Source organism: Somniosus microcephalus, chromosome 4 (genome assembly GCF_052327205.1).
Source record: "Somniosus microcephalus isolate GS21.2 chromosome 4, FLI_Smic_1.0, whole genome shotgun sequence".
Lineage (NCBI taxonomy): Eukaryota > Metazoa > Chordata > Chondrichthyes > Squaliformes > Somniosidae > Somniosus > Somniosus microcephalus.
Window position 1 is genome coordinate 321,745,960 of NC_140990.1, and position 26,064 is coordinate 321,772,023.

At 47.0% G+C, this 26,064-nt stretch overlaps 1 protein-coding gene across 1 annotated transcript in view; it reads left to right on the forward strand.

Moving 5' to 3' along the window:
• adcy5 (adenylate cyclase 5) overlaps positions 1-26,064 on the forward strand; it is a 328,357-nt gene that overhangs the window by 296,205 nt on the left and 6,088 nt on the right. Inside the window, exons 15-19 of the mRNA XM_085986826.1 lie at positions 6,461-6,636; positions 7,158-7,184; positions 9,610-9,742; positions 22,832-23,095; positions 24,453-24,657. Coding sequence (XP_085842952.1) covers positions 6,461-6,636; positions 7,158-7,184; positions 9,610-9,742; positions 22,832-23,095; positions 24,453-24,657 — 805 coding nt within the window. The remainder of the gene's footprint in view (positions 1-6,460; positions 6,637-7,157; positions 7,185-9,609; positions 9,743-22,831; positions 23,096-24,452; positions 24,658-26,064) is intronic.

Below are 26,064 nucleotides of genomic sequence, written 5' to 3' on the forward strand. Positions count from 1 at the left end.
TGCTGAACATAAAGTCAATGCAGTAAAAGTGGACAAATGGATGATCCCACTGCAGATAAATGGAGCATTAGTTACATTGAAACTGGACACTGGGGCAAAAGCAAACTTAATCAGTATGAGTGACATTAACAATATGAAAGAAAAGCCCAAAATACAGAAAAAGTCAGTACTACTAAAGGACTATAATGGACAGAAAATAGATAGCTTAGGTGTATGCAGACTCAAAGTGACAGTCAAAGACAAAGTGCATCATCTCATGTTTTCTGTTGTGGCTGAAAGACTTGATTCGATACTAGGTGACAAAGCTTGTGAAGACTTAGAACTGGTCAAGAGAGTCTACTGTATAAACTGTGCCATAAGCAGACCAGATGACTCAGGTGATGAAGCAGAGAGCCCATCAAGGATGAAAAGGCCAAAGGGTATCCATGTCTTCAAAAAGCCTAGTTTCTCCAAGAAGAAAGAAAAAGACTTTAAGGTCAAAGAAAAGCACAAAGAGGAAAAACACAAGGAGAAAAAGTCCAAAGATATAACCGCAGCAGATGTTGTTAAGCAGTGGAAAGAGAAAAAGAAAAAGAAGAAGCCTGCACCAGAGCAGGAAGCAGTTCCGGTGGATACTCCTTCTTCCCTCAGGCCAATCTTTGGTGTTCCATTAGCCGAGGCTGCTGAGAGGACTATGCTGTATGATGGGATCCAGCTGCCAGCAGTTTTTCGTGAGTGCATTGACTACATTGAGAGTTATGGCATGAAGAGTGAAGGAAACACTGAAACCCTCTCCAAGCAAAGATTGCAAGGAGACCTCGATCTATACAAGAGCAGATTGATGACAATGCCGCAACTGCATCTTGTCATTCACCGCCAGAACAATCTCATGAAGACACATCAGACTTACCCGTGTTGAGAAGATCCACACGTGAAGTAAAAGAGCCTGATAGACTTAATCTTTGAGTACAATGTAAAGCTTTGAAAATGTGTTGACTGTTTTGAAAATGTTTATGTTTATAGAGCACTAACAAAAGTGTTACTGATATTATCTTTATTGTTTTCTTGAAAGTTGACTGATATTGATTTTGTTAAACCTCAAAGAAAGGGGGATGTAATGATCAATAACATGTCATTCTATAGTGGACACTAGGTGGAGCCATAGAGCTGTGTGGAGCTGTATATAGCTGCATGTATAAAACTACACTACCCAGCTGTATATATATTAAGACTACATTACCCATGAGGCTAGGCTACCCACAAGGCAACAGTCAAGATGGCAGCCTGCACACAGGAGCACACATGCTGCATCTCTACAGATACTGTACCTAGAGAACGTGTACTGAATAAATGACTAGCTAGAAGCTAGCTGTGTTCATAATAAGAATGTCTAGTTATTAATGAACATAAGACACTCAACCTGATTTACCACTCAACTTAAAATGATTCGATAGGGTAGATAGAGAGAAACTATTTCCTCTGCTGGGGGGAGCCCAGAACAAGGGGACATGACCTTAAAATTAGAGCTTGGCCGTTCAGCAGGGAAACCAGGAAGCACTTCTTCACACAAAGAGTAGTGGAAATCTGGAACTCGTGCCCCCCAAAAGCTGTGGATGCTGGGGGACAATTCAATGCCGAGGTCAACAGAATTTTGTTATCGAGGGCTAGGGAACTAAGGCAGGTAGATGGAGTAGGTAGATACAGATCAGCCATGATCTAATTGAATGGCGGAGCAGGCTCGAGGGGCTGAATGGCCTTCTCCTGTTCTTATGTTCCTAACCTGCAATGTGCTGAAAGGCTGTAATTCAGCTCAACACTTGGGAAGGGAGTGTAATTTTCTGTTTTAATTTTGCACCTTATCTCCAGGTTTTCCATCTCTCCCATTTTACATAGAAACATAGAAGATAGGAGCAGGAGTAGGCCATTCGGCCCCTCGAGCCTGCTCCACCATTCAATGCGATCATGGCTGATCATCCAAATTCAGTACCCTGTCCCTGCCTTCGCCCCATATCCCTTGATCCCTTTAGCCTTAAGAAATATATCCAACTCCTTCTTGAATATATTTAATGTATTGGCCTCAACTGCCTTCTGTGGTAGAGAATTCCACAGGTCCACCACTCTCTGGGTGAAGAAATTCCTCCTCATTTCTGTCCTAAATGGCCTACCCCTTATCCTTAGACTGTGACCCCTGGTTCTGGACTCCCTGTCCATCGGGAACATCCTTCCTGCATCTAGTCTGTCCAGTCCTGTCAGAATTTTATAAGTTTCAATGAGATCCCCTCTCATTCTTCTAAACTCCAGCGAGTACAAGCCCAATCGACCCAGTCTCTCCTCATACGTCATTCCTGCCATCACAGGTATCAGCCTGGTGAATCTTCGCTGAACTCCTTCCATGGCAAGAATATCCTTCCTCAGATAAGGCGACCAAAACTGCACACAATACTCAAGATGTGGTCTCACCAAGGCCCTGTACAACTGCAGCAAGACATCCTTGTTCCTGTACTCAAACCCTCTCGCATTGCCCCAAGCCTCCTGCTCCCTTAGCTATTTGCACACACATTTACCTCTTCAATGGCCCAGAAATTCGGGTTGGGGGCTTCCCACGGGTGCAAGCCCCCGACCTGCACTTACCTAGCGGGCCGGCCGTTGAGCTGTGGGCCCGCGTGGGATTCCGATCCTGGGCCTCCTCCAACTGCCGGCACGCAGTGCTTGCGTATCCCAGGGGTGCAGTTAGTTCGATGCGTCCCCTGGGATCATGTGGGCCATGGAGAGCCAATGGTAGCAGGGAATGCTTCATTCATAAGTTTGACAGGAAGAGCTGTCAAACCTATAAATACTATAAGCCCCAAAACATCACTAAAACTTCAAATAATTTTTTTTTTAAACATCACATTTTTAAAATAACTATAAATTACATGAAATACTATTTTAAACAATAATTTATTTACCTTTCTTTAAAGTATTTAAAAATAATAAACCTGTGGAAAAAATGTTTTAATTTTAATTAATTCACCATTTACCTTGTTAAAAGCAGGCCTCGCGTCTGCTTTTTAAAAGTGTAACGGCTGGAGACTTACCCTCCCGGAGAAACCTGCAAAAAACACGTAAGTTCGATGTGCACGCGCTGCCTCTCCGGCGCACGCATTCCACCTGTCAACCCCTTCTTTCAGGGGAACAGAAGTGCCGGTTTCCCGCGCATGCGCAGTGCATGCACGAAACCGGCACTTTCGTTCGGCCTACGAGTGAGTACCCCATGTGTACTCACGCGTTGGGACCCGAATTTCTGGGCCAATATCTTTCTGCTTTCATCCATTGTTTTACCAAGATGATCTGTTGCATCATTCCAACCACGTCTGTAGAAGTGTAAAAGGAACTAAATGGGAAAGAAAAGAGCACTGTTTCAATTTAAACCAGGACACGGGAACACGGGTCCAACTGGTAAAAGGCAAGTTTAGGACCGACGTCAGGAAGTGCTTCTTCACACAAAGTGTGTGATCGATTCCTGGAACAGGTGGGGTTGTGGAGGCTGGACATGGGCAGAGACGCAATCCGGGCGGTGTCACGTCGCTCGCCCATTACACGCCTCGCCCCAGCCTCAGTCCGTTTGACTTTTAACTGCTTACAAATCCTTTCCTTTTATTTGGTATCTAAATTCAAGTAAATTGAAGGTGGCAGGACATGTTGATAAAGCTGTTTAAAAGAAAGCATATGGGATGCTTGGCTTTATACATAAGAGTCAGCGAGTGCGTAAGCAAGGAGGCTATGGTAAACCTTTATGAATCATTGGTTCGTACAACTGAATATTGGGCGAGTCTTAAAACAGCCGGTAAAAGCCATTCCGCCTGCTTTGCCTGTTCCCCACCCGTGTCCGATTTCACCCCATTAATCTCTGGAGTCATTCACGAGGCAATGAGATGCCATGATTTGGGGGATTTTTTTAATTTTTTTTATTCATTGATGGGATGTGGGCGTCACTGGCTAGGCCTGCATTTAATGCCCATCCCTAATTGCCCTTGAGAAGATGGTGGTGAGCCGCCTTGAACCGCTGTCGTCCATATGGTGTAGGTACACCCACAATGCTGTTAGGAAGGGAGTTCCAGGATTTTGGCCCAGCGACAGTGAAGGAACGGCGATTCAGGTCCAAGTCAGGATGGTGTGTGGCTTGGAGGGGAACTTGTAGGTGGTGATGTTCCCATACGCCTGCTGCCCTTGTCCTTCTAAGTGGTAGAGGTTGCGGGTTTGGAAGGTGCTGTTGAAGGAGCTTTGGCGAGTTGCTGCAGTGCATCTTGTAGATGGTACACACTGCAGCCACAGTGTGCCGGTGGTGGAGGGAGTGAATGTTGAAGGTGGTGGATGGAGTGCCAATCAAGCGGGCTGCTTTATCCTGAATGGTGTCGAGCTTCTTGAGTGTTGTTGGAGCTGCACTCATCCAGGCAAGTGGAGAGTATTCCATCACACTCCTGACTTGTGCCTTGTAGATGGTGGAAAGGCTTTGGGGAGTCAGGAGGTGAGATACTCGCCGCAGAATTCCCAGCCTCTGGCCTGCTCTTGTAGCCACAGTATTTATATGGCTGGTCCAGTTCAGTTTCTGATCAATGGTAACCCCCAGGATGTTGATAGTGGGGGATTCAGTGATGGTAATGCCATTGAATGTCAAGGGGAGATGGTTAGAGTCTCACTTGTTGGAGATGGTCATTGCCTGGCACTTGTGTGGTGCGAATGTTACTTGCCACTTGTCAGCCCAAGTCTGAATGTTGTCCAGGTCTTGCTGCATATGGACATGGACTGCGTCAGTATCTGACGAGTCTCGAATGGTGCTGAACAGTGTGCAATCATCAGCGAACATCCCCACTTCTGACCTTATGATGGAGGGAAGGTCATTGATGAAACAGCTGAAGATGGTTGGGCCTAGGACACTGCCCTGAGGAACTCCTGCAGTGATGTCATGTGATTGAGATGAATGACCTCCAACAACCACAGCCAACTTCCTTTGTGCTAGGTATGATTCCAACCAATGGAGAGTTTTCCCCTTGATTCCCATTGACTTCAGTTTTGCTAGGGCTCCTTGATGCCACACTCGATCAAATGCTGCCTTGATGTCAAGGGCAGTCACTCTCACCTCACCTCTTGAGTTCAGCTCTTTTGTCCATGTTTGGACCAAGGCTGTAATGAGGTCAGGAGCTGAGTGGCCCTGGCGGAACCCAAACTGGGCGTCAGTTAACAGGTTATTGCTGAGTAAGTGCCGCTTGATAGCACTGTCGACGACACCTTCCATCACTTTGCTGATGATTGCGAGTAGACTGATGGGACGGTAATTGGCCGGGTCGGATTTGTCCTGCTTTTTGTAGACAGGACATACTTGGGCAATTTTCCACATTGCCAGGTAGATGCCAGTGTTGTAGCTGTACTGGAACAGCTTGGCTAGGGGCGCAGCTAGTTGTCCTCTCTTATCTGCACTTATATTTGTGACCTTTGTGTGATGCATTTGGGGAAGGCTAACAAGGCAAGGGAATACAGTATAAATGGTCGGATACTGAGAAGTGTAAAGGGACAGAGTGACCTTGGAATGCATGTCCACAGATCCCTGAAGGTAGCAGGACAGGTAGGTAAGGTGGGTGAGAAGGCATACGGGATGCTTGCCTTTATTAGCCAAGGCATAGAATGTAAGAGCAGGGGGGTTATGCTTGAACTGTATAAAACACTAGTTAGGCCTCAGCTAGAGTACTGCGTGCAATTCTGGTCACCACATCACAGGAAAGATGTGATCGCACTAGAGAGGGTACAGAGGAGATTTACGAGGATGTTGCCTGGGCTGGGGAATTTTAGCTATGAGGAAAGATTGGATAGCTGGGGTTGTTTTCTTTGGAACAGCGGAGGCTGAGAGCAGACTTGATTGAGGTGTATAAAATTATGAGGGGCCTAGACAGAGTGGATAAGAAGGACCTATTTCCCTTAGTAGAGAGGCCAATAACCAGGGAGCAGAGATTTAAAGTAATTGGTGGAAGGATTAGAGGGGAGTTGAGGAGAACTTTTTCCACCCAGAGGGTGGTGGGGGTCTGGAACTCACTGCCTGCAAGGGTGGTAGAGGCAGAGACCCTCATCACATTTAAAAAGTACTTGGATGTGCCGTAACCTACAGGGCTACGGACCAAGAGCTGGAAAGTGGGATTAGGCGCGATAGCTCTTTGTCGACCGGCACAGACACGATGGGCCGAATGGCCTCCTCCTGTGCCGTAAATTTCTATGATTCTATGATTCATTGTGTGAAACGTTTTGAGATGTTTTAACACCATAAAGTGCGATATCAATAGAAATATTATCCTTATTATTATTAATATTGCTGGTTTTGGGGGAGGATAACTATCCTGTACGGCGATGGTACGATTCTGGTATGTTAGTGACTGATGACTGAGAATGATTCCCTCTTTGCACAAGGAGATCCTTCCTCATTAACCCCTTTTATCTCCATTCTCTTGGGCAGTACTTCACCTACTGTGTGCTGCTGAGCTTGCTGGCCTGCGCTGTCTTCCTCCAGATCAGCAGTATTGGAAAGCTGGTCCTCATGCTGATCATCGAGTTGATTTACATCATAATGATGGAGGTGCCCAGGGTCACCCTTTTCGACAACGCTGACCTGCTGGTCGTCGCCAACACTCTGTAAGTAGCTGCTTACAAACCCGGAGTATTGTGTACAATATTGGTCTCCTTACCTAAGGAAGGATATACTTGCCATAGAGGGAGTGCAATGAAGGTTCACAAGGTTGTTATTTCAAAAAGTACTTCATTGGCTGTAAAACACTTTGGGACGTCCTGAGGTCCTGAAAGGCGCTATAGAAATACAAGTTCTTTCTTTTCTTTCACTACCCCGGCGCCTCTCTGCTCATAATCGTGATGTCAATCGAGTAGAACTCCATCAGCAGCAGTTTTAAGGCTTAAAATTCTGGAACCAGCTGACAGTCAAGAGACCAAACGACCACACAGATATCTGACTGGTAGGAAGATCTCCTCTGTGCTCTAGGTGTAAGGAAATTGGAAAACCATTCTTTATAAACACATTGCGCTACAGAGGAAACGTTCCAACCTGACCCACAAGACCCCTGAGCGTTATTTGGGGGTAATTCACAAAGCTACAGCTTCCTGTAAATTATTTCTAACTTATCTCTTCTTTTACTCCCTAGTAGCCCCTCCAATGGAACGTGGACTTGGTGAGTATTATCCTGAATATGATATGTTTATTATAAATACAAGTTGGCCCGCTTCAGTCCTAAATAACGTTGTAGATTTTTATATGGCCCGGATTTTGCGGTAGAAATAACGGTGAGGCTATCAGCGATCACCGTTATTCAAGTGTAAATCGGACAGCAACTTTTGGCGAACACACGTGTGCAGTTAAATGCAGAAATCAGGAAGTCACTGTCCAAGATGCCCTGCTCCTCCTGAAGTTTCACTCTACCGGTATCTCGCCGAGAGACTCGGCATTGTAATACATGAAACGGCATGAAGTTGCGGTGCTTACGTGCTAGATACCCACTAAACACACCAGAAAATGTTAGGGCTTGTCCTTTCAAGTGTAAGTGGATTTTTAACGGTGTGGTTAAGTCTCAATTATTGCCAAACAACCTCTCTGGCACTGAAAATTAACTTTTACAAGTGTGGAGTCTCATTCCTTCAGATTTTAATTATTGTTGGAGATTTAATTTTAAAAATTTTTTTAATTTACTTTTTCTTTCTGTCTCTTTTATCTCTCTTAATCCCATCTTTCTTTCCCTCTCTTTATTTTGTTTTCCATGCATGATTTTACATTGAATTAAATATTCCAATTGACACTTCCTGGTTTAGACTCTGCTTGGCTCAGTAAGGGTTCTTCAATCTGATTGGTTAAGGAGACACACAGATGCTTGCCCTGTTCACACAGGTCCCTGATCCCCCTCCCTTAGAGGACGCTGCGGCGAAATGGTTTTCTCATCACCGCAGCTTCCAGTGCAAGAGCCCATAGACAGTCCGTGGACAAGTGTAAATGTAATGAGTGGCGGGGACCGCTCGTTCTCCGCAGAAAGCAAATTATCTTTGCATAGAGCAGCACAGGATGGCAGGAACAATAGGCCATCCAGCCCTGTTGTGTTTTGCCATTAATGGATGACAAATCAGCATCGAATGGCTGAAAGAAATAGCTTTGGTGATCACTAAATGTTTTTTTTTAAATGTTCCCCCCCCACCAGCCACCCCCCACCGTCATATTGACTGTTCACAAAGTACTGTCAGTAGATGGCCAATAAAACTAGCAGCCCAAATACGTCAGCTGACTCGAGTAGAATGGGCCTATACTCTCTGGAGTTTAGAAGAATGAGAGGTGATCTCATTAAAACATATCAGATCCTGAGGGGGATTGACAGGGTAGATGCTGGGAGGATGTTTCCCCTGGCTGGAGAGTCTAGAACTCGGGGGCACAGCCTCAGGATAAGGGGTCGCCATTTAGGACTGAGATGAGGAGAAATTTCTTCACTCAGAGGGTGGTGAATCTTTGGAATTCTCTACCACAGAGAGTTGTGGAGGCTTAGTCGTTGAGTATATTCAAGGCGGAGAGCGATAGGTTTTTGGACTCCAGGGGAATCAAGGGATCTGCGGATAGGGCGGGAAAGTGGCTGAAGATCAGCCATGATCTGATTGAATGACGGAGAAGGCTCGAGGGGCCGCATGGCCGACCCCTGCTCCTACTTCTTATGTTCTTATGTTCATTTACGCTCCATGCTTAGAACCCAGACTGAATGTTGGTTGGGTATAGCTTCTTCTTGAGCGAGGCATGGAAGGGCTACACGAGCACAGTTTAACGGTTGAAGTTTGCTTGTTTAGATCCATTTACTCACCTCACCGCTTTCAAGTCAATAGTTATTTATTTCTCCAATGTGCTGATGTAATCAAATGATAAATGAAATAAATTTTTTGCAATGCACACAAAAAAAATCGATGCAAGTGGAAATTAAAGGCCAACACCTTTAAAGCAGTCAGTATTTGTTATTTGGTGTTGACGGGATCACTGGTAGTAAGATTAAATAGAGTTTACAGCACAGAAACAGGCCATTCGGCCCAACTGGTCCATGCCGGTGTTTATGCTCCACACAAGCCTCCTCCCGCCCCTCTTCATCCAACCCTATCAACATATCCCTCTATCCCTTTCTCCCTCATGTGTTTATCCAGCTTCCCCTTAAATGCGTCTCTGCTAGTCGCCTCAACCACTCCCTGTGGTAGCGAGTTCCACAGAGAAAAAGGGTGAAACAACAGCAAAGCATTGTGACTTTCACGATAGTTTAAATCATCTGAAAAAGTTAGTGTCCAAAATCTTAGAGTCCTTTAACTGACGTGGAACCAGAACCCAGCGCGAATCAGAGCTTTCAGGAGAGGAGAGGCGAGGGGGGAGCACTGGGGAGACAAAGAGAAGCCTGATACTTCCCAACTGTGAAGTATCTGAACTCCAACATATTGCCTAAAACCTGACTCGGATTTCAAACTGTTCACCAATGTTTCAATCAATTGAGTAGATGTTTTTTTTTCTCAAGATATAATGTGAGGACTCAGCCAAGAAAAACATTCGGCTGTGAGTGTTTATTTTAATTTTTTTTTTCCTCATGACAGTTCCCTGAAGTTCCCGAAGGTGGCCTTGAAGATCATGACTCCTGTTATTATCACGGTGTTTGTTCTGGCGCTCTACCTCCACGCTCAACAGGTGGAATCGACGGCCAGGCTAGACTTCCTGTGGAAGTTGCAGGTAGGATTTGCAGCAACAACCTTTGGTTGCACCGCTCTTCAGATTATTCGGCTGCCAAGTTGGCTAAATGCCAAACCATGTCTGTATCTCCCTGCTTACTTTAACCCTTCCATCGTTGACCAGCAGTTGAGAAAAACCTCTCGTTGATTTGAAACAATTTCCTGTCTCTCAATGCACTGCCTGGTGAGCCATAGAGTCCAACAAGGTTCCCAATTTGTGCAGAGTGGCTGATCTCAGTTGGGGGGTGGGGAGCGGGCAGTGGGGGGGGGGCAGCAGTATGAGGGCTACAATTGGCCTCAGTGCCATTTGAAATGGGTGGGGGGGTTTGTTCTACAGTGACGCAGATTGAAAATGGTCGCGAGACAGTCTCAGTTGGCTCAGCTAGGCTGCGATGTCCAAATGTGATGCACACATCGATTATCCAGGTTCGTGCATGAAGAGTGTTGACTTGAGAAAGGTAGCAGAGGACAACATCGGTTTCTATGATATCTTTTGAAGATGAGTGGGGGGAGCGGGGTGGGGGGTGGGAAATTTAAAATAAAAAACAAACTTTGTTACTACTGAAAGAAAGAACTTGAATTTACAGAGTATTAGCCTTGGTTCTGTGAGGTGCCTCTGAGTCAGAAGGTTGTAGGTTCAAGTCCCACTCCAGAGACTTGAGCACATAATTTAGCCTGACACTCCAGTGCAGTGCTGAGGGAGTGCTGCACTGTCAGAGGTGCCGTCTTTCAGATGAGACATTAAACCGAGGCTCCGTCTGCCCTCTCAGGTGGATGTAAAAGATCCCATGACACTCTTTTGAAGAAGAGCAGGGGAATTCTCCCCGGTGTCCTGGGCCAATATTTATCTCTCAACCAACATCACTAAAACAGATTATCTGGTCATTATCACATTGCTGTTTGTGGGAGCTTGCTGTGCGCAAACTGGCTGCCGTGTTTCCTACATTACAACAGTGACTGCACTTCAAATAGCACTTGCAGGTGTTGGTTGGGGGAGGGGAGAGATCCTTTGGTTTAGAATCTGAAAATGGTTACAGCACAGAAGGAGGCCATTTGGCCTGTCGAGCCCGCGCCAGCTCTCTGTAGGAGCAATTCAGCTAGTCTCACTCCCCTGTCCTTTCCCCGTAGCCCTGTAATTCTTTTCCTTCGGGTACTTATCCAATTCCCTTTTGAAAGCCACGATTGAATCTGCCTCCACCACCCTCTCAGGCAGTGCATTCCAGATCCTAACCACTCGCTGCGTAAAAAAGTTTTGTCTTATGTCACCTTTGGTTCTTTTGCCAATCACCTTAAATCTGCGTCCTCTGGTACTCGACCCTTCTGCCAATGGGAACAATTTCTCTCTATCTACTCTGTCCAGACCCCTCTATCAAATCTCCTCTCAACCTTCTCTGCTCTAAGGAGAACAACCCCAGCTTCTCCAGTCTGTCCACGTAACTGAAGTCCCTCATCCCTGGAACCATTCTTGTAAATCTTTTCTGCACCATCTCTAAGGCCTTAACATCCTCCCTAAAGTGCAGTGCCCAGAATTGGACATAATACTCCAGTTGAGGCTGAACCAGTGTTTTATACAGGTTCATCATAACTTTCGATAAGGTCCCGCATAAGAGATTAGCGTGCAAAGTTAAAGCACATGGGATTGGGGGTAAGGTACTGACTTGGATAGAGAACTGGTTGGCACACAGGAAGCAAAGAGTTGGAATAAACAGGTCTTTTTCCAAGTGGCAGGCAGTGACTAGTGGGGTATCGCAGGAATCGGTGCTAGGACCCCAGTTATTCACAATATATATTAATGATCTAGACGAGGGAACTAGATGTAATATCTCCAAGTTTGCAGACGACACAAGGCTGGGTGGACGTGTGTGCTGTGAGGAGGATGCAGAGAAACTCCAGTATGATTTGGACAGGTTGGGTAATTGGGCAGATGCATGGCAGATGCAGTATAATGTAGATAAATGCGAGGTTATCCACTTTGGTAGCAAAAACAGGAAGGCAGATTATTATCTGAACGGCAATAGATTGGGAAAAGGGGAAGTGCAACGAGACCTGGGTGTCCTTGTGCACCAGTCGCTGAAGGTAAGCATGCAGGTGCAGCAGGCGGTTAAGAAGGCAAGTGGTATGTTGGCCTTCATAGCGAGAGGATTCAAGTACAGGAGCAAGGATGTCTTGTTGCAGTTGTACAGAGCCTTGGTGAGACCACATCTTGAGTATTGTGTGCAGTTTTGGTCGCCTTATCTGAGGAAGGATGTTCTTGCCATGAAGGGAGTGCAGCGAAGATTCACCAGACTGATACCTGGGATGGCAGGAATGACGTATGAAGAGAGATTGGGTCGATTGGGCTTGTATTCGCTAGAGTTTAGAAGAATGAGAGGGGATCTCATTGAAACTTATAATATTCTAACCGGACTAGACAGACTAGATGCAGAAGGATGTTCCCGATGGCAGGAGAGTCCAGAACCAGGGGTCACAGTCTAAGGATAAGGGGTAAGCCATTTAGGACTGAGATGAGGAGGAATTTCTTCACCTAGAGAGTGGTGAAATTGTGGAATTCTCTACCACAGAAGGCAGTGGAGGCCAATTCATTAAATATATTCAAGAAGGAGTTAGATATATTTCTTAAGGCTAAAGGGATCAAGATATATGGGGAGAAAGCAGGGACAGGGTACTGAATTTGGATGATCAGCCATGATCTCATTAAATGGTGGAACAGGCTCGAGGGGCCGAATGGCCTACTCCTGCTCCTATCTTCTATGTTTCGATGTTTCTTTGCTTTTGTACTCTATGCCTCTATTTATGAAGCCCAGGTTCCTTTTTTAACCGCTCTCTCAACCTGCCCTGCCACCTTCAATGGTTTGTGCACACATACCCCCAGGTCTCTCTGTCCGTGCACCCTCTTTAGAATTATACCCTTTAGTTTATATTTCCTCTCCTCGTTTTTTCTACCAAAATGTATCACTTCACACTTTTCTGCAATAAATTTAATCCAGCACATATCTGCCCATTCCACCAATCTGTCAATGTCCTCTTGAAGTCTTTCACTGTCCTCCTCACTGTTCACTATACTTCCAAGTTTTGTGTCATCTGCAAATTTTGAAACAGTGCCCTGTACACCCAAGTCCAAATCATTAATATATATCAAGAAAAGCAGTGGTCCTAGCACCAACCCCTGGGGAGCACCACTTCCTCTAGTCCGATAAACAACCGTTCACCACTATTCCCTGTTTCCTGTCACTTATCCAGTTTCGTATCCATGCTGCCACTCTCCCTTTTATTCCATGGGCTTCAACTTTGCTGGCAAGCCTTTTATGTGGCACTTTAGTGCTAGCATTCCCTGCTCTGAGTCATCAGGTAAAGGGTTCGATCCCGACTCCAGACAGACCTGGTGAGTGGAGACTAGAAGATGGTCTCCAAGTACTGGGTTGACACCTAGCAGGGGTGCTTGCATCCGATGGGTGTGGTTGTCTTCCCCTCTCGTAAAAGGTAGGTGAAGCTCTTTAGCCTTGATTGCAGCCCAGCTAGGAGAAGGTTCTCTGAAGATAAAAGCAGTGAGGAAGGCAACAGGAAACCGCCTCAGCTACTCTTCCGAAGTGGAGTAGAGAAGAACACAATAGATGGATGGGTGAGGGAGGAATGTTGGCCAAGAAACCAGGAGAACTCCCTGCTCTTCTTCAAATGGTGGCACGGGATCTTTTACGTCCACACGAGCAGGCAGATGTGGCCTCAGTTTAAATGCCTCATCTGAGAGAGACGGCACCTCTAACAATGCAGCACTCCCTCAGTAATGCACTGTAGTGGGGCTTCACTCAACGGCGAGAGTACTACCAACTGAGCCAAGCTGACAATTTACACATACAGGCCCTGACTTTGTGGTCGGAGGCTTCCCGCGGGGAAATGCCTCCGCGTGAATGCCCCTGGGATCACGTGGGCCGGCCCAACGAATGTCAGAAGGGAATCCCCATTCATGCTTATGGAGATTCCCATTCATGCTTATGTACGGAAACCCCATAAGTATGAATGGGAATACCCCAAAAAATACAACCAAATTAAGTGAAAAACAATTCCTCAGCCTTCCATCAATTAAAATTAATTTCATGTTCTTGTTCTAGCAGAACAGGATCCATTAGTAGAATTGCTTTGTGTATGTACATATTTTAGACATTAGTACGTGTCCATTTTTCAGCACAAATCACCAACCTACACTTCAAATAAAACTAAACACATATTTAAAATTAATTTAAATGGCATTTAATTAAATATTTAAAACAAAAATTTAATTTTTTCAATAATAAATTTACATGTTTTAAAGGGGTTAAAAATAAACATACCTTATTTCCCAGGTTTTTAAATGTAAAAATTATTGAGAAAAAATTATTTTTCTGTATTTTAAAACACTTTTGCTGGTAAAAGCAGGCCTTGTGCGTAAGAATTTCACTGGCATTCGCTGTGCAGTAGATGGGCAGATAGCCCAACTCGCTGCCCGCGGAGGCCCTTTTCCCGGGGATGCGGATGATCTGTCAAGAGAATTCTTGACAGATTGCGAGTTCCGGGTAATAGCGCACGTGCGGCGCGCGGCTAAACCCGGAACTTGCGCGGCCCTGATGGGCGCGTACGCACCTCGTACGCACCTGTAGAGGCCGCAACTTCGGCCCACAGTGTCTTCCTCAATACAAGAAGGGGTAAAAAAAAAAAAGCACATGTCTGGACAACTGGACATTATTCTAAGCAACACAGTACAGGAAACTTTCTGGTATCCGGCACTGACGGGACCGAGCTGGTGCCGTACCATCAAAACTGCCGTAGAAACCAGCGCTAATGTTAAAACATACGGAGCTTTTGAGCACCGTGTGAATCAACAAACCCTGTTGCTTAGCAACAGCTTCAAAACAGTCGGCCGCAGCTTAAAAGCATCTCTGTAGCTAAGCAACAGCTTCAGCTAGACCTTGCAGAGCCTGACTGGAAAAAAAAAAGCAACGAGAAGTAAAAAAACTTATAGGAAACGGCTCCTGAATTTTGCCGGTAGATAGAGCTTTCCGGACATTTAACCTCCGGTTAAACGAAAGTTTCCTGTACATTGAGAAAGCTCATGTAGAGAAAAACACCGGTGCAGATCGGGTGAGCCGAATGGCTGGCTTCGGTGATTTTATGATGATATGATTTCAAAGGTAATCAGTTTGTTTCAAGTTAATACATTTCTGCTGAGCGACCGTCAACCTCCATCACACCTGATCTGTGGAAATTAGCTCATGTATCGTCATTGCCACGAGCTGAGCGGGAGACAGCAAACTAATCTTCTCCTGAAGAGAGTGGCTGGAGACTAACTACAATTCAATATTCCATCTGCAAAGGTTAAATAGGGTTAGCAAAACCTTATGGGTTTTTTTCTGCCAATCATATCCAGAGTTATCGCCTGTCACTTCAATTCTCCGCCCCACTCCCACTCTGACCTCACCGTCCTTGGCTTCTTACACCGTTCCAACGAAGCTCAACGCAAGCTCGAGGAACAGCACCTCATCTTTCGATTCGACGCTTTACAGCCTCTGGACTCAACACTGAGTTGAACAATTTCAGATCATAACCTCTCCAGTTTTTCACATGGCCGCTGTTGATGATTCTGCACCTCCTCTAGACCCATCTTTTGTTTCTTTACTTGTCCCATTACCATCTCCTTTCACCGCGCCCCATCATCCCTTTTATCATTTAATCTCTCCTGCCTTCCACCCTATCACAGACCTTCCCTTTTGTTCTTCTCCACCACACCCCCCGCCCACCCCCAACGCCCCCCCCCCCACCCATCCCTGCTTTTCCCGGCCTCTGAACTTGCTTAAAACCCAATGGGCTAGAAATTCACTTTGGCCCCGCCAGCTGGCTAGCGCCCAAAAGTTAGCGCTGCGCGCGGAGCCAGTTGCGCCCGTCAGAAATTCAGTTTTTGCGCCTCAAGTCGGAACCGGGCGCTATTCCAGGGTGTGCCCGCCCCCGCTTGGGGCGCTGAAACTGAATTTCAGCGCTGTAGGTGCCGCAGCGCCACCCGCTGCGGAGCGGCAGGCTGCGGTACTGCAGGCCTCCTCCTTCTCTTAAGGGGGAGGTGCCTGCAACTCGGAGATCGTCGCTCGCTAGTGCCGGCAAATGAGCCCGGCACCACGGAGAAGTGCCGGGCTCCCGGAGAGCAGCCGGCAATGCCGCGGGGGGGGGGGGTGGAGGAGGCCGGGGAAGGAGGTGCGGGCAGGCGGCCGCCGAAAAAGCAGTCGGCCGCACCTCCGCCTTAACTAGCGCCACTAAGGCTGCAGCACGGCCCAGTCTTCACATCGTTGTTTGCGGCCGCTGCGGAAGAGGCGGCCGCAACTAAATATGGGGGTCGGGCCGGTAGCAGGGCGGAACCGGGGCACTGCGCACACCGATGACGTCATCGGTGCCGGCGCAGCGCTACCGGCTACCGCCGCCATTACCGCAGCGCTGAATATCAGCGCAAACTCCTCTACTGGCGCAGAAGCCCTCTTTGGGCGGTAACTGGGCGCAAAGCCCACTGAATTTCTGGCCCATTACATCTCTAACTTTTATCCAGTTCTGACGAAAGGTCATCGGCCTGAAACTCTAACCCTTTTTCTCTCTCCACTGATGCTGCCTGACCCGCTGAGTGTTTCCAGCATTTTCTGTTTTTATTTCAGATTTCCAGCATCCAAGATTTCAAAGTATTTTGCTTTTGGCCATAAATATAAGATCGTCACTAATAAATCCAATAGGGAATTCAGGAGAAACTACTTTTCCCAGAGATTGGTTGGAATGTGGAACTCGCTACCACAGGGAGTGGTTGAGGCGATTAGTATGGATGCATTAGAGAGAAAGCTAGGTAAACACATGAGGGAGAAGGGAATCGAAGGATATGTTGATGGGGTGAGATGAAGAGCGGTGGGAGGAGGCTCGTGTGGAGCATAAACACTGGCACGGACCAGTTGGGCCGAATGGCCTCTTTCTGTGCTGTACATTCTATCTAATTGATTATTTGTAGTTAAGTGTAATTGAGTGTAATTTTCTCCTCTAAAGGCACTGATTTCTCGCAGGGGCGGGGCTCCACGGCGCTGGGTCTAGTCTGGTACCTTACCCAAGTGGCTACCCTTCCTATCTGAGCCTAGGCAGTGAGTGTCAGCAGGCAATTCGACCTTGACGGGCGAGAAGCAGCCAAGTCCAACCCTCCCCTCAACCGACATCCGCCTCCCCCCCCACCCCCACCCTCCAGCCGTACACTTTCCTGCAGGGGTCACTGGAGCCGGACACTGGCAAGGGTCTTCGGGAGAGGAGGGGGAAGAGGGGAAGATTTTGGCAGGAAGTGGAGAAAGAAAAAGAAGCGATAAACCAAGCTGAAGTGTGATGCACGATCGTTTGATTGAAAGGGCAACCGTGTCCCACTCGGATTGCAGTTTGCGGCAGCGAAGATATTTTTCTCGCAATATTGGCCCTGAATTTGCAGTCGGAGACGAATGCCTCCGACCGGCAAAAAGTCTACGAACCTACCTGACGGTCCCGGAGGTTCGGAGACTGGCACTCCTGGGCCTCTGCGTAGAGGCCCACGTATCCCAGGGGCACGGGAGGTTCGCGAGCGCCCCTGGGATCGCGTGGGCCGTTCCAACCAATGAAAGAAGGGGAATCCCCATTCAGACTTATGGAGGATTCCGTATGTACTGAATCCTCATAAGCATGAATGGGGATACCCCCAAGAATACACGTACACTTCAAATAAATAAATAAACAAATGACATATTTAAAATTAATGAAAATGGCATTTAATTAAATATTTAAAACATAAATTTAATTTTTTGAAAAATAAATTTACATGTTTTAAAAGGTCTAAAAATAAACTTACCTTATTTAACAAGTTTTTAAATGCATAAATTATTGAAAAAAAATTATTTTTCTGTTATTTAAAGCTCTTACGCTGGTAAAAGCAGGCCGTCCGCTGCTCTTACCAGGCGTAAGAATTTCATGGGCATTCGCTGGGTAGACTCTCCACCCACAGAGGCCCATCTCCCGGGGATGCGGAGGATGTGTCGCGGGAATTCTTGACAGATCGCAAGTTCCAGGTTTTAGCGCATGCACAGCGCACGCCTAAACCCAGAACGTGCGCGGTCTCTACGGGCACGTACGCACCTCGTAAGCACCCACAGGGGTCGCAAAATACGGCCCAATGTGTCATTTCACTTTTGAAAGTAGTTACAATATCGTTTTGCCAAAAAAAAATGATCTTGGGTTATACACTAACTGTGAATGAGATACAAAATGGTGGCTAAACCGCCATTGGCTGCAGGCAGGTAACAAAATGGCGGCAGTGGCTTTGCGCCAGGAACACCTGATGTATATTTAAATGAGCGGCCCTCGCATTATGGTGTGAGGCCGACTCATTTGTGCCGAGGGTGGACGGCCCCTTAGGAGATGAGGGCTTGGTGCCATGCCAGGACTGTATTGTCATTTTTAGGGTTAGGTATAGGGTTAGGGTTAGGGATAGGGCTAGGGATAGGGATAGGGATAGGGATAGGGTTAGGGGATAGGGATAGGGTTAGGGATAGAGATAGGGCTAGGGCTAGGGTTAGGGTTAGGGCTAGGGTTAGGGCTAGGGATAGGGTTAGGGTTAGGGATAGGGTTAGGGATAGAGATAGGGATAGGGTTAGGGCTAGCGTTAGGGCTAGGGTTAGGGATAGGGTTAGGGTTAGACCTAGGGATAGGGTTAGGGCTAGGGATAGGTTTAGGGATAGGGATAGGGTTAAGGTAAGGTTTCGGGCTAGGGCTAGTGCTAAGGATAAGGATTGGGTTAGGGTAAGGTTTCGGGATAGGGTTAGGGCTAGGAATAGGGTTAGGGATAGGGTTAGGTTTAGGGTTGGGGATAGGGTTAGGGTTAGGGCTAGGAATAGGGTTCGGGATAGGGTTAGGGTTAGGGATAGGGATAGGGTTATGGCTGGCGTTAGGGTTTGTCTCCGTGACTACAGTACTAAGATCAGACTCCAGAAAGCCAAGCCTGAATGGACTCTCAAAACCTGGAATTCTCCCATCGGTACTATTTTAATTTGTGGGTTACTGCCGCCATTTATTAACGTTGCACAGAAGGTCCTGGTCCTAATTTCAGAATCCTAGTGCCAACAGTGGTTGGTAATCATTTAGCGGCCCCATTGGGTAAAACATCGTTCCACTGAACAGGTCTTGGAGACACTGATCGGTGATGAATCTATCGTTGTACTTAAATCAGTGACAACAGTGGCTCCAAGTAGTTCGCAACGAGCAGTGCAATTGGTTGAAAGGTTTTCTGTGAGGAAAAACTGTGCCATTTAATTTGAAGTAAATATTACAAATTCGGAGAGCTTTCTATAACAACTTGAAGGAATTAAAATAAAAACAGAACATTCTGAGATTTCGCGGGAGATCCGTCAGTGTCTGCCAAGGGAAAACACAGTTTCATGGTTTGGGTCTAGGCCGCCTCAACGTAACTGAAAACTAAGAGATGAGGTAGTCTCTGTAACAGACTGAACAAAACGAAGAAGGGAGATGTGGGAATTTGTTCTTTTTTCTTCTTTGAAGAGTTTAAATATTTATCCTGGAAATCCTCGGGCCATGGCACGCTACAGGTGGCTGTCAAATATTGTTTTAAAAATGGATAGATGAACCAAAAATAGATTATCTGATCATTCATCCCATCTCATTGCTGTTTGTGGGACCTTATTGCATCCAAATTGGTTGCAATGTTTGCCTGTATAACAACATTGACCGCACTCCAAAAAGTAACTCATTGCATGTGAAGCGCTTTAGAATTTGGAAAGGCCGCATCTCGTTGCCCTGTGAAGGCGGTGGTGGGCCTTCTTTCTGAACCGCTGTACTCCATGCTCCCACGATGGTGTTACGGAGGGAGTTCCAGGAATTTGACCCAGCGATGATGAAGGAACGGCCAATATATGTTCAAGTCAGGGTGATGCGTGACTCGGAAGGGGAAATTGGAAGCGATGGTGTTCCTACAACATTGCTGCTCTTGTCTTTCTTCATAGCAGGGGTCACAAGAGGGAGGAAGGTGTTGTCAAAGCAACCTTGGCAACATGTTGCGGTACATCCTGTAGATAGTAGATAGCGCAGACTGCAGCCACAGTGTGCCATTGGTGGAGGGGGTGAATACCGAGTCCAGTGGCAAGGGGGCGCCGATCAAGTGGCCTGCTCTGTCCTGGATGGTGTCTGAGCTTTTTGAGTATTGTTGGCAGCAGCACCCATCCAGGCAAGTGGTGAGTATTCCGTTACAGAACTGAGTTGAGCCTTGTAGACAGTGAAGAGGCTTTGAGCGTTCAGGAGGTGAGCTACTCATTGCAGAGTACCCAGCCTCTACCCTGCCTTTTTAGCCTTGGTGTTGATATGGTTACTCCAGTGAAGCATTTGGTCAATGGTGTCCCACCTCCCCCCCCACCGCCCCCCTCCACCCTCAGGATGTTGATGGTGGTGACCTGAGCATTACTGGCGCCATTGACGATTAGAGGAGGCGATTGGCCGCCTTCTTGTTGTGATGCTGTGAATGGCACCTGCTGGAGTCTGAGCCTGGAAGTTGTCGGGGTCCTGATGTAGGTTGGCCTGGGCAGCTTCATTATCAGAGGAATTGTCAATGGAGCTAAACACCGTTGACTCATCAGCAAACTGCCCCATCCCTAATGATGGAGAGAAGATTGTTCATGAAGGAGGGCTAAGGATGCTGTCTTGAGAAACTCCTGCAGTGATGTCCTGGGGGTGGGACGATTGGCCCCTAATAACCACGGCCATTTTCCTTTGTGTCAAGTATGATTCCAGCCACTGGGGGGATTTCCCCTTGACCCTCATTGACCTCAGTATTGCTCAGGCTCCTCCTGCCATACTCAGTTGAATGTTGCCTTGATGTTAAGGACAGTTACTCTCACCTCTCCTCTAGCACCCATCACTCGTGTCCATGCCTGGATAGAAACATAGAAACATAGACAAATAGGAGCAGGAGTAGGCCATTCGGCCCTTCGAGCCTGCTCCGCCATTCAATATGATCATGGCTGATCCTCTATCTCAATACCATATTCCCGCTCTCTCCCCATACCCCTTGATGCCTTTTGTGTCTAGAAATCTATCTATCTCCTTTTAAATATATTCAGTGACTTGGCCTCCACAGCCTTCTGTGGTAGAGAATTCCACAGGTTCACCACCCTCTGAGTGAAGAAATTTCTCCTCATCTCAGTCCTAAATGTCCTACCCCGTATCCCGAGACTGTGACCCCTCATTCTAGACCCCCCCCCAGCCAGGGGAAACATCCTCCCTGCATTCAGTCTGTCTAGCCCTGTCAGAATTTTATACGTTTCAATGAGATCCCCTCTCCTTCTTCTAAACTCTGATGAATACAGACCTAGTCGACCCAATCTCTCCTCATACGACAGTCCTGCCCATCCCAGGAATCAGCCTGGTGAACCTTCGCTGCACTCCCTCTATGGCAAGTATATCCTTTCTTAGGTAAGGAGACCAAAACTGCACACAGTACTCCAGGTGTGGTCTCACCAAGGCCCTGTATAACTGTAGTAAGACATCCTTGCTCCTGTACTCAAATCCTCTTACAATGAAGGCTAACATACCATTTGCCTTCCTAACTGCTTGCTGCACCTGCATGTTTGCTTTCAGTGACTGGTGTACAAGGACACCCAGGTCCCTTTGTACATCAACCTTTCCCAATCTATCACCATTTAAATAATACTCTGCCTTTCTGTTTTTCCTACCGAAGTGGATAACTTCACATTTATCCACGTTATACTGCATCTGCCATGTATTTGCCCACTCACTCAACTTGTCTGTGCTGAGGTCTGGAGCCAGGAGGATATTTCAGGATGCAAACTGAACATTGACAAGCAGGTTATTGGTGAAGAGGTGTTGCATAATGGTACTATCGGTGACTATTTTCCATCACTTTGCTAATAATTGGGAGGAGGCTAATACGACAGCAACTGGCCGGGTAGATTTGTCCTTGCTTTTTGTGGATAGGACATACCTGGGCAACGTTCCACATTGAGCAGATGCCGGTGCCGTAGCTGTACTGGAGCAGCTCAGCTTTGGAGGAGCCGGGTGGGGGGATGACTAGTTCTGGTACGCAGATCTTCAGCACTATGGCTGGGATGTCATCAGGGCCCGTAGTCTCCAGTGCTCTCAGACACTTCCTAATGCCATGTGGAGTGAACTGAATTGACTGGAGGCAGGCATCTATGATGGCGGGTACCCAAGAAAGAGGCCGAATGCGATCGTCCATTTTGCACTTTTTGGCAGAAAATTTTTGCCGACACTTCAGCTTGGCCTTTTGCCCTTGTGTGTTGGGTGCTGCCCAATGGCTGAAGAAGAGGATGTTTCTGGAACTTTTGTTCTGGTGCCAGAATGCCCATTAATTACCAGATTTCCTCAATCCAATTTCACAACTTGCCTTGCCGGAATTTGAAGTCACGAACGATCCTCTCCTGCTGGCTGGTAGCCCAGCATCGTAACCAGAACAACTAAGATAATTGGCAAAAAAAAACAGGGGGAAGACGAAGAAAAATATTTTTACTCAGCGAGTGGTTATGATCTATATTCAAGAAGGAGTTGGATATATTTCTTAAGGCTAAAGGGATCAAGGGATATGGGGAGAAAGCAGGGACCGGGTGCTAGGGTTTGGATGATCAGCCATGATCGCATTGAATGGCGGGGCAGGCTCGAGGGGCCGAATGGCCTACTCCTGCTCCTATCTTCTATGTTTCTATCTGGAACGTGCTGCCTGAAAGGTTGACGAAAGCAGACTGAATCGTAATTTTCAAAAGAAATTTGAGAAGCAGGGCCACAGGGAAAGAGCAGGGGAGTGGGACTGAATGGACAGCTCTTTCAAAGAGGCACGATGGGCCGAATGGCCTCCTTCTGTGCGGCATGGCTCTGGGACTAGCATACCTGAGAGACGTGATAAGATGCTGTGCAAGAAATATGATCGGGCATTGTGTAAAAGATGTGAGAAGGCGCTGTGTATATAAATGTAAGTCTGACTTTCTTCAAGGACATGTGTTCGAAATCATCAACGTGCTAAATAAGTCTTTGCCATTTTCTTGTTCAGGCCACGGAAGAGAAAGAAGAAATGGAGGAACTCCAGGCATACAACAGACGCCTTCTGCACAACATCCTGCCCAAAGATGTCGCCGCGCACTTCCTTGCGCGTGAGAGGCGTAACGATGAGCTGTACTATCAGTCCTGCGAGTGTGTGGCCGTAATGTTCGCCTCCATCAGCAACTTCTCCGAGTTCTACGTCGAGTTGGAGGCGAACAATGAAGGGGTGGAGTGTCTCCGGCTTCTGAACGAGATCATTGCTGACTTTGATGAGGCGAGTGTTGCAAGCGATGCTGACATTGGGTGATTGGAAGCAAGGATGTATCGTACTGTGTTTCTGCTGCTGAAACCCTCATCCGTTTTCCTCCCAACTTAACTATTCCAATGCTCTCCTGGCCGGCCTCTCTCTGCACCCTCCGTAAACTTTTTGCGCTCATCCAAAACTCTGCTACCCATTTCCTAACTTGCACAAAGTCCCGTTCACCTATCACCCCTGTGTGCTCACTCACCACATGAGCTCCCAGTCCGGCAACGCCTCGATTTTAAGATTCTCATCCGTGTGTTCAAATCCCTCCATTCCCTCGCCCCCTCCACAACTCTGTAACCTCCTACAGCCCTACAACTCTCCGAGATCTCTGCACTCCTCCAATTCTGGCCTCTTGCGCATCCCCCAGTTTCTTCGCTCCACCATTGGCGGCCGTGCCTTCAGTTGCCTAGGCCCTCAGCTCTGGAATTCCCTCCCTAAACCTCTTCAACTCTCCACTTCTCTCTCCTCCTTTAAGAAGCCCTTGAAAATCTACCTCTTTGGCCAAGCTTTTGCTCACCTGTCCAAATATCTCTTTTTTTTGTGGCTTGGTGTCAAATTTTGTTTGCTAATCACTCCTGTGAAGCACCTTGGGACGTTTTACTACATTAAATCAATTTAGGACAGAGGACCAAAAAGCTTGGTCACAAAGGTAGGTTTTAAGGAGCGTCTTAAAGGAAGAGAGAGAGGCGGAGAGGATTCGGGAGGGAAACCACAGGTCCTTTCTGGATGCCTGGTTTAACATGGGGGCCGAAGCACCTGCCTCATCCCCATCAGCCGTGGCTCAGTGGGCAGCACTCTCGTCTCTGATGTCAGAAGGTTGTGGGTTCAAGTCCCACTCCAGAGACATGAGCACAAAAATCTAGACTGACACTCCCAGTGCAGTGCTGAGGGAGCGCTGCACTGTCAGAGGTGCCGCCTTTCGGATGAGACGTTAAACCGAGGCCCTGTCTGCACCTCTCAGGTGAACGTAAAAGATCCTGCGGCCACTATTTCAAAGAAGAGCAGGGGGGAGTTCTACCCGGTGTCCTGGGGCCAATATTTATCCCTCAACCAACATAACAAAAACAGATTATCTGGTCATTATCACATTGCCGTTTGTGGGAGCTTGCTGTGCACAAATTGGCTGCCGCGTTTCCTACATTACAACAGCGACTACACTGCAATAAGTACTTCATTGGCTGTAAAGCGCTTTGGGATGTCTGGTGGTCGTGAAAGGCGCTATATAAATAAATGCAAGTCTTTCTTTCTTTAGCTATCTTGCAAATGATGGAATAGTGTCCGGTGTCTCGGTAGTTACAGCAGGGTGTTGTTTGGTTTATTGCAGATCATCAGCGAAGACCAGTTCCGCCAGCTGGAGAAGATTAAGACCATAGGCAGCACGTACATGGCAGCGTCGGGTCTGAATGACTCCACCTATGACAAAGCTGGGAAAACACACATCAAGGCCCTGGCAGACTACGCCATGAGGTTGATGGACCAGATGAAGTACATCAATGAGCACTCATTCAATAACTTCCGGATGAAAATAGGTAACTCGGGCCTTTATTGCGAAGGATGCCAAGGCCTTGGCGAGGGTGCAGAGGAGATTTACCCGAATGGTGCCAGGGATGAGTTGACTACAGTTATGTGGAGGGACTGGAGAAGCTGGGATTGTTCTCCTTAGAGCAGGGAGGGTAATTTAATGGAGGTGGTCAAAATTATGAATGGTTTTGATAGAGCAGATAGGGAGAGACTGTTTCCACTGGCAGGAGGGTCGGTAACCAGAGAACACTGATTTAACATAATTAGCAAAAGAACCAGGGGCAAGATGAGGAAACATTTTTTTACACAGCCATTTGTTATAATCTGAAATGCGCTGCCTGAAAGGGCGGTGGAAGCAGATTCAATAGTACCTTTCAAAAGGGAATTTTTTAAAAATTTGTTTATGGGATGTGGGTGTCGCTGGCAAAGCCAGCATTAATTGCCCATTCCTAATTGACCTTGAGAAGGTGGTGGTGAGCCACCTTCTTGAACCGTTGCAGTCCTTGTGGTGAAGATTCTCCCGCAGTGCTGTTAGATAGGGAGTTCCAGGATTTTGACCCAGCGACGATGAAAGATCGGCGATATACTTCTAAGTCAGGATGGTGTGTGACTTGGACGGGAATTTGGAGGTGGTGGTGTTCCCATGCACCTGCTGCCCTTGTAGAAGAAGTCGCGGGCTTGGAAGGTGCTGCCGAAGAAGCCTTGACGAGTTGCTGCAGTGCATTTTGTAGATGGTACACACTGCAGCCACGGTACTTGAAGGGAAAAATCTACAGGGCTGTGGGGAAAGACTAATTGGATAGCCCTTTCAAAGAGACATCACCAGCATGATGGACCGAATGGCCTCCTTCTGTGCTGTACGAGTCTATGATTCAGAGTTGCTGCTCACTTGGCAGAAAGTGAGCAGTTCGCTTCTTGCAAAAAAAACCTGTAACTAAGTACCCATGCACGTATCATACAGGAACTGGATGCCATTTGTACAAAACAATATGCTAGAGATTTACGCTAATTAATGATTGCTTGCATCAATTTGAGAAGTTAGACATTGTGAATAGCACATCTCGTGTTGCTGTGAAGAGGTTTTGACCAGGAGTGGGATAAGGCTTGAGGAGTAAGTAACCAGGGAATAAAAACAGAAAATGCTGGAAATACTCAGCAGGTCAGGCAGCATCTGTGGAGAGAGAGAAACAGAGTTAACGTTTCGGGTCGATGACCTCTCGTCAGAATTGGTAACCAGGGAAAGCAGATTGAAGCAAACAACATAAATGGGACGGTCTATCAGGTCAGCTACCACAGGGAGTAGTTGAGGCAAATAGCATAGATGTATTTAAGGGGAAGCTAAATAAGCACAAGTGGGAGAAAGGAATAGAAGGCTATGACGATAGGGTGAGATGAAGAAGGTTGGGAGGAGACTC